The sequence below is a fragment of the Theobroma cacao genome, chromosome 2 (assembly GCF_000208745.1).
Source record: "Theobroma cacao cultivar B97-61/B2 chromosome 2, Criollo_cocoa_genome_V2, whole genome shotgun sequence".
Lineage (NCBI taxonomy): Eukaryota > Viridiplantae > Streptophyta > Magnoliopsida > Malvales > Malvaceae > Theobroma > Theobroma cacao.
In genome coordinates, this window is record NC_030851.1 from 5,467,297 (window position 1) to 5,476,819 (window position 9,523).

Below are 9,523 nucleotides of genomic sequence, written 5' to 3' on the forward strand. Positions count from 1 at the left end.
CATTAAGTTAATTGAATTGGTAAATTCCAAGTTGGGCTCCCACTAAATGTAGGCTATGTAGCACTGGACTGGCCTTCAGCCCAATTGGATGCTCAGCCTTCTCAGTAGTTTGGGCCGGCTTTTCTAGAATTTATTACTATTTAATTTAACAATATAAACAATAAATTCAGGAGTTACCAAAAAAAAAAAGTCAGTATTACATAGTTTTTAAGAAAAAAATCTGATGTTTTAATAGTAAAATAGTCACAATCCTACTAATGTTACTAATGCATTGTTAGAACTGTACAAATTTTTTTATATATATACATGAAATTTTACAAGTCAAATCAATTACAATGTACTAATAATTTATAATATATGGACTGGCTTAAACATAGACAATTTGCAAACCTGTAGGTTGCTTTGATGAAACTATGAGGAGCTGACACAGGATACTTTGATTAATATGATAATTTCAAAGAATTAATACAAGGGGAAAACCTAGTATATATTCGGTTGATATTGAGAGAGAGAGAGAGAGAGAACAGGTTAATACTGTAACAGTGATCACTAGTATGAAAAGCAATGAGAGAAATACAAATATAATGTATACAAAAATTGAAGAAGGCAAGATAATTGCTTTGCATCCGATATGATATTATTCTTAAGTAAATATTGATTACAACAGTTATTTTATTTTATTTTTGCTTACATAGGGGGCAGAATATTAATACCCAAAATCTTTTAAGTAACATAAAAATATGTAGCCCCTTCCTAAATATATCTAGCTATATTTAACAAAAATCCGAACAACATCGAGTATTGGATTCAAGAACGTCAAATAGACAAAGTGAAAAAGAAGGATGAAGGAGTTGAATCAACCGTCCAACAGGCTAGTGGTGTACGCGGCTGAAATGGAGAAATCCCTCTTCCCGGCGCGGACCAGAGCCTTGGGTAGAACCCTGACTGGGTGATTCACTAGATTTATGTCCTGGACCACTGGGGCTTGGCCCAGATCGCTTCATGGTCTGAATAGACGATCCCCACTCCGTTACTCCGTGGGAGCTTGAAAACCTGAGTCCTCTCAGTGATTGAGCATCAGTTTTGGAGATGACAAGAATGCTCAAGAAGAGGAGGAGACAAGCAACAGCATTCATCGCACGTACTTGTCCTTGTCCATCCATCTTTCGGTAGAAAGAAGAGTTGGCTGGTTTTGCATGAATATCATACAACCAAAATTACGAGTTTTAAGTCTTTTATACTACTTGGATGAGTGTCATGAATTGCTTAGTCCAAACAACATGTGAGTTTTAGTTTTTCCAACTAAAAATAATCCCAAGTTGCCAGAATTTTTGGGCCAGTTTGAGGAAACCAAAAAATGGGAATCAAATTAAGTTATGTGTTGATACTTGGATGTTTATACACAGATAATAAATCAAATATTGCCACGCATTAATTGAAAAAAAATTAACATTTATTAGATTAAACACATCAAACATAAGTGCACTAAATCGTGTTTATATCAATTTATACAATATTATAATTAAGTAAATTATAAATTATTCCAAAACTCGTAAGTCCATTAAAATTAACATTTATGAATAACGATTTTAAATGGTTTTTTTATAATAATATTATTATAATAGGCTTATCAAAATACTGTTTATTGGTAGCATCCAAACCAAATTTCTTAGAATTCTAGATTTTCTCTATGTCTAGATGCATCCCCCCACACCCTTTGAATTTCTTTGTTTTCCCTTCTTCCTTTCCAATGACCCAAGTTTAAAGATCTTTTACGTATCATATTCAACTATATAGAACATATATTGTTTGGTAAAGTCGATGAAAATGAGTTGCTATGTGCCTTTTAGAATTTAATTACCAACCTCTATGGAAAAGGGAATTCTAAATTTTTCCGCAAAAAGCAAAAAGAGGGTTTGGTTCCCATTTCCCCATAATATTTTTTCCATCCAAAACGATGGATTCCGAATTTGTTTGACTTACTAGTAAGAAACCAAAAAAATCCCCGGGATTTTGATGCAAAGTTTCTCCAATTTTGTCATTGGGATCATGAATTTCAGTAACTTATAGCTAATGTTGCTCAAGCCACAATGCTCTTTCCTCCCGGTTGTGACCTCTATCGGTAGCATATCCTTCAATCTCACGTTATTAGTATGTGCTATGGAATTATGAGCCTGATCACGTGCAATAGCATTAGTCATATCTCGTACTTGATGACATAAACTTAAAAGTCCAAAAATTCCTGATAAGTTTAATGAAACATTGCAGATCACTTAACCATCCTCGGATTTCTCTTGAAAGTGATACAATCCTACTTTGGTTTAACTTCCACGTAAGTTCTGGCAAACAAATTTCGTTCTTTTATCCTAACAGTATAATATAGAAATTTTGAGTCGTTTTCACAAAGTGTTGGCGATGTTTTAAGTTGTCAAGCCAACAGTTATTTCAATCAATATCAGCAAAGATCCCATTCCCGTGGGTTTCTTGGCAATGTAAGGTAGTGGATTGATTCCAATTTCGATGGATAACGAGAACTTAACAGGGAAAATAGTAGGAAGCGATTACCCTTGCCAGACTTAGATGTCAAACCAGATTCAAGTTAGGTCAATGCACAATCGACTGTTTATGAGAAGCCCGCAGTTGAAAATTATCCTAATAATTGATAAAATTTGTTTGTTCATAGATGATGTTCATGATGTTATCATAAATTTCACGTCAATTGATTTTAAATTAAAAATTCATCTTAAATTTAATAAGATAAAAGAATACTCATTTACATTCAAAAAGTTTTCTTTTTATTATTGTTCCTGATTGACTTGGCATACTTTTAAAGAATCTTGTGTGAAAATAGTAGATATAGGTGAGTTGGCCGCTTGGCCTAAACATTCTGTTGCTTGCCCAAACTAGTGTTATAATAGGCTTGTTGCGTGTGGAATAATACAAATAATGATTCAAGCATAATCTTCAAATAATCAAAAGTTTTATTTCCTTGTATTTTTAATGATTAATAGATCTAATAATTCCCCTTATATATATATAAAAAGTAATTTCATGCTGTTGGTTTTACGTTAGCAAAAAGCTCAATCATATGAAGATAGGAGTTTGCCAGGCTTGGATGGTCAATAGCTCGCCCATCACTCTTAACACTATGAGAATAATGGAATCCTTAGTAGTGGGTTTGTAGATATTTGATTTTGATTAATACATATTTTATTTTTTTTTTTAAAAATTTATAGTATAATATTGTATAGGGAATAATGTGAACAATCATTACAAGTGAAATATTATTTTATGCAAAACAATTAAAACAAGCGAACTACAAGTGCTGCTTCGTATAGAATAACTAGAATAAGTGAAGCATTACTTCACGCAAAACAATTAGAATAAGTGAAACACTATTTCACATGAAATAATTAATAAAAGTAGAATAACTATTTCGCATAAAATAACCACTTCACATGAATGACAATGAAAGCAACCTGAAATAAGTAGTAAGATTCATAGGCTACTTTCACCTTCAGATATTTCGAAGGGTTTAGTTTGATGGTTCAAATATAGAGATAGTTAAGAAGTCTTCTTTTTAATATTTTCCTGAAATACAAATATTTCACCCTCTTATCTTGTTCTCGTATACTAATTCACATACACTTTCTTTTCTTATACCTATTTACATACAGCTTCTTTTATTGTACTTGATCACGTATAGTTTCTTCTCTTATACCTTTTCACGTATACATTTTTTCTGATACCTTCTGCTCAAGAATAAGTCTTATTACACCTAATTACTTTAATGATCGTATAATGGATTTTTAATCGTTGCTTGACATTAACTATTAATAATAGTTACCTAACATTAAAGTTCTTCTTAATAAAATCATTTATTACGTGCATTAAAATCTTTTCTTGTAACTGTTATTTTTGACATTATATATAAAACCTTTACAATTCATTAGGAGGCTTCTCTTTCCTCTAGAGCTAACACATTCTTTTCAAGAACTTTTTTTCCTAAATTATATTTCTAATTCTCTTGTACTCCTTAATTCTCTTTTTATTCTCTTTCACTTATTACGACATTTAATATTTTATAAATTATTCTGATCTTTTTCTCTATCGTCTCTTACTAATCGTTTATTTATTTGTAACGTTTTTTCTCTTTATCACAATAATCCTTTTTACAAGGTCCACATTAGCACAATCTTCATCGCAACCGACCAACGGCCGCGCTCACCAATAGGAGAGAAGTGATCCTCTGTATATCTGTGGGCAGAAGCACAATCTCCATTCTGATTCAAACTCTGAAAAGCTAGTAGTATTTCAATTTCATAGACTAACTTGTGGCCCCAAATTAGAAAATTGCATGTAAGTTTGAAAGCTTAGTTAAAGTTGTGGGCTATGGAGTAAGGACGAAGGAGCAATGGCTTGCTTTCCTTTTCATAAGGAGCCAATAGGTCCATTTTTTGTGCTCATCTTTTGTGATGATGGGTGATTGAGATCCATCAAATCTTACTGGAGTCTACTCTGCACAACAGTTTCAGGCTGTTAAAAGAAGAATTTGGAATTTGACTGTAAAAAAGCCAAAGATCCAGGAGGGGTGAACAGCTGGAAGAGCAGACATTGTTTTCTGTGGGGTCTTTAAGCTTTTTTCACTAGTGAAATGGTTCCACCATCTGAATCTGCCTAAAGACTCTGTTGGTACAATTATTTGGGTCGTTTCTTTTTCAACTCAGAATGTGGGTTTTTAACCAAAAACATTAGTGTGGTTACTGTTGCATATTCCCTTTGACAGTTGCTGGTGAATAGAGGTTTTTTTTTTTTAATAATTGAGAAAAAAAGAATTTAAATTTTGCTCTTTAAGTAAAAAATAATATATTAATTAATAAGTCAAATGTTGGTGAATCGAGATTAATTTCATTTTTTGAAGGATTTTGGATCTTGATAACATTCTCATAACCAAAAGATCTCTTCTTTCCTTTTCGCCTTCAGAAATTCTTCCTTGAATATGATTACGGGCATCATCATTGTAAAGCAACGGAGCGGTCGTGATTGAAAGCATCATTTCTTAGTTTTTGGCTATAACTAGTGTCGGCAAAACGAACATGTCTGTAAGTCTACACACACCTGCAAACACCACACTCATGAACAAACTGCTTTTATCAATAACCGGAGAAGTTAAAGGTAATCTCGACACTTGACAGATATTGAAGATTTCTGATTGTGTTAATTAAAACCTTGTTATTTATACCTTTTGTTGGAAGTTCATATGGTCAGGAATGAGCTAGGCTAAAGTGCCAATATTCAAGCAACTCTAAGAGAAGTTAGAAATTTTACTGGTCATAAAATTTGTGGAATTTATTTGTTTGGAATCAAATGAAGCCATTCATTTTCATGATGTTTTCAGTATTTAGCTTCTCCTAATTGCACACGCCACGGCGTGATCATGGCCAAAAAAGGCAGAGACCTGGTAAATCTTGCGGCAGAGACTGATAGTTGTCACCTGTGGGATACCGGGGCACGGAATTTGTGCGTAATAATTTGATTTTGAGCCCAACAAAGTCTCATTTTGACTTGTTCATTCTGTCATTGTTGCAGACCAAACTTCTACTTTTGCCTTCAAAAATCTCAAAATCTCACCCCCTGATGAACCTGCCTTCTTGGTTTCCTGGCATTGAACCTAAGCGGCGGCATCTCAACAAATTCAAATTGACACATGATTTTGAACAGGGGATTGTCACACGGCAAAGCCTCCTAGTCAAACAAGCCCACCAGTAATATTAAATGACAATTTCATCTTAAATACTACTATAAATAGGACTTCACAGTCCTACTCTTCTATGCAATCAGTCTTCGTTGAAACTAATATATATCAAAGAACATTAACTGGTGAGCAGATTAAACATGGGCAAAAGATTCTTCATTCTCTTTTTTCTTCTTCTTTCTCTCTTGTTGAGTTCTATGCTGTCTGCAACGGAGGCGAGGGCATTGAGAGGGTTGTCTCTTCGTGCTGTGAAGGTTTCGGGGCCAAGCCCGGGTGTCGGACACAGATACAAAAATCTTCAAACTATTGGACTTGAGAACTCTGGTCCTGGCCCTGGTGAGGGACATAAGTAAATCAGTGGCGATAACAAGTGAATGCAATATTGTTTCATTTCTTTTTCTCCTCCTCCATTTTTTTCCCCTCCTCTTTCTTAGGTTGTTTAGTCATAAGTACGTGCATATATTTGATGAAATTTTGGTGCACGACGTCTAATGATAGTAATTACGTATTTGAGGAATTAAGGAAAGCAGATTGTCTTAGTTAATTACATTGCATTTTTCTTCATGAAAAGGCCAAAGTTGTTGGCACTAAGTGCTCTTCAATGGTGATGATTGTGCTATATATATATATTTATGCCCTTGTGGCGAAGCCTCTTGTAATATCCATGTGTCTTAATGTATCATTGAACATGTTTACCTCCTTTAATTCTTTTTCCCATAACTAATTCTTGCAACGATTAGTCATCCTGTTTTACAGTAGCTTACCATATGCAGCTGAACAAATCATGGTGCTACATAATGATCTGTCTAATATTTTAAATATCTGGTGCCAGCAACTTAGCACACACTGCACTGAGCTTACAAAATGCATATCCTAGGAGCCAGGACCCGGGTCCCCAGTTAGCACCAGATGCGGCCCTAGTTATAATTTGAGCCCGTTAATTAAGCTGATGTGGGCCAAGATTTCAGTCTGGGAACATTTTGGGCATGGCCCATGGTGCAAGCCGATGGGTGATTTAAATGGACTAATGTCTCTTAACTTCAATGGCTTCTTTTATCTTGGATTAATTAATTTATATCCCCTTATATCTCATTAAAAATTCTGGGCCCAAATTTGGTTTTTTCGAAACGAATCTACAAGTACAACATCCAGACATGGTTCCTGCATTGTCATGCATATCATGTACAACATAAGTGCAATATCCAATTAGAAACTGTTTGCTCCCCTCTCCTAATTTTATAAGAGAGGTCGATGCTGCCATTGGCTGCGGACAGGAAGCTTTGGCAGCAGTTGACTTGACTTTTTCTTCTCTTTTCTTAATTTCATGTTTAATTGATTTATTTTTAATTAAGCGCCTCCGAGCTTAAGAGCTCAATAAGGGTTCATTTAGTCAATGTCTTTGGTTTCCAAAGTTCAAAAATTGTCTATCAACTTATAAGATCAAATAAAAAATTAAAAAGGAGCCCGAACAAAAAAAAAATGTCTACAATATGTACATGTATGCGCCAACATATAGGTTATACAGGTAAGCCAAGTGCTACAATTTCGAGCTTTGCGATTTATTGCAACTGCCTTTGTTTCGACAACCAACAGCTTGTATCCCATTCTTAGATTCTACAAGTTCAACCACTCCTTGCCTTGGAGGCTAGAGCCTTATCTTTCTCTCTCGCTTTCGCCTGATTGGAGTGTGTATCTATCCATCCATGGCGTTGAAGGAAGGTAGCAAACAAGAAACCCATGTACTCATGGTGACATTATCATCGCAGGGTCACATTAACCCCATGCTCAGGCTAGGCAAACGCCTGGTTGAAAAAGGCCTTCATGTCACGCTTGCCACGACCGAGTTCGGTGGCCAGCGAATGCTTAAAGCCTCCGCTATCAGCAGCACCACCGGCGCCAACTTCATCTCCGGAATTCGACTTCTCTTTTTCCCCGACGGATTTAGCCTAGACTATGATCGCTCCAACAATTTAGACCACTACATGGAATACCTAGCAAAAATTGGACCAGTTAACCTCTCGAACCTTATTAAAGAATATTACCACGACGCCGACAAGAAACTCTCTTGCATCATTAGCAATCCGTTTGTTTCATGGGTAGTCGACGCAGCCTTGGCAAATAGAGTCCCTTGTGCCTTGCTTTGGATCCAACCTTGTTCACTCTATGCTATTTACTACCGCTTTTACAACAAGCTAAATCCATTTCCTACCTTAACAAACCCTGACATGCGTATCGAATTGCCAGGTTTGCCTTTGTTGCACAGCCACGACTTGCCTTCGTTTGTTCTGCCAACAAACCCCTTTCGTAGTTTCCCTCGGTTATTGTCTGACATGTTTCAAAACATGAAGAGGCATAAATGGGTGTTGGCCAATTCATTCTTCGAGCTAGAAAAAGAAGTCATTGATTCTATGGCTGAGCTTTGTCCAATACAACCAGTTGGTCCACTGGTGCCTCCTTCGCTGCTTGGTGAAGACCAGAGTCTTGATGCTGGTATCGAGATGTGGAAACCAGACAAAACCTCCTTAGAGTGGCTAAACAATCAACCACCTGCTTCAGTTATATACGTATCATTTGGTAGCATAATAGTCTTGCCAGTCAAACTAATGGAAGTAATAGCAACTGCGCTCAAGAACACCAACCATCCATTTTTGTGGGTGGTGAAGCGACCAGAATTCCCATCAGCTGATGGAGCAGGCGAGCTACCCCTAGGGTTCGAAGAAGAAACCAAAAATCAAGGGCTTATCGTCCCATGGAGTCCACAAACAAAAGTTTTAGCCCACCCATCAATCGCATGTTTTATGACACACTGCGGATGGAATTCCATGTTAGAAACGTTGGCAGCAGGTGTGCCAGTGATTGCATATCCGCAGTGGACTGACCAGCCGACAAATGCCAAGCTTATTGTCGATGGTCTCAAGGTTGGTCTTAGACTCCAACCTGGCGCTGATGGACTTATCGGCAATCAAGACGTGGAGAACTGTATAAAACAAATTCTTAGAGGACCAAAATCTGAAGAGTTGCAGAAAAATGCTGCAGTATTGAAGCAGGCAGCCCGTGAGGCAGTGGCCAGCGGGGGCTCCTCAGATCGGAATATACAGTTGCTTGTGAATGAGATTGTTGGGAGTTCTTGAACTAGGTTGGTCCCTCGGAGATGATTATAATGTTCCATGAAGAAGAGAGGAGCGTGCTGTTTCAATTTGATTGTTCTGCTTCGATATTGTAATGTTGCATTAATTAATTATTGTACAACACAAGATAATGACATTGTGTCATTGTGTATATTAATTGTATGGCGTTAGACTTATATTATTTAAGAGTATGTTGCCAATTTTATTATCTCGAGATACAAACATGTTAGCTGGCTTGTATTTGTTGTGACTTGTGGAGTTTAAAAGAGGAGAATCAATTCCCTCTGCATTAATAGGTAGAAAAAATTAATTCTTCTATATTAATAATATATTTATACTCATATTTTTTTATGAATTTAGTAGAGTATGTATTGGTGCAAATAAGGTTTAAATGGAATTCAAGAATTGGTACAATTGATTTTAAGACGAAGTTTTTAATAGACACTATTTTTAAAATTTATTTCGTCTTCACTACTCGATTTGCAAAGAAAAATAATGCAAATAGTTTTAAGAATATAATAAAGCCAGCATCTAATTTTGTTTTTGTTTGCAAAGTTATTCGACTTTGGAGATTACTTTTTACAAGAAGTAGATTATAAGAAATTTAGATTTTTTTTATAAATGATGGAAACTCAAGTGT

General features: G+C 35.8%; 1 protein-coding gene across 1 annotated transcript; it reads left to right on the forward strand.

The window, feature by feature from the left end:
- Positions 7,225-9,088, forward strand: LOC18608013 (UDP-glycosyltransferase 84B1). Its single transcript, XM_007042475.2, has one exon. It carries the CDS (start codon positions 7,459-7,461, stop codon positions 8,884-8,886), a length of 1,428 nt encoding a protein of 475 aa, XP_007042537.2. The 5' UTR covers positions 7,225-7,458; the 3' UTR covers positions 8,887-9,088.

Coding starts and splice junctions, on each gene's coding strand:
- LOC18608013 (XM_007042475.2), top strand. CDS start 7,459: ATGGCGTTGAAGGAAGGTAGCAAACAAGAAACCCATGTACTCATGGTG.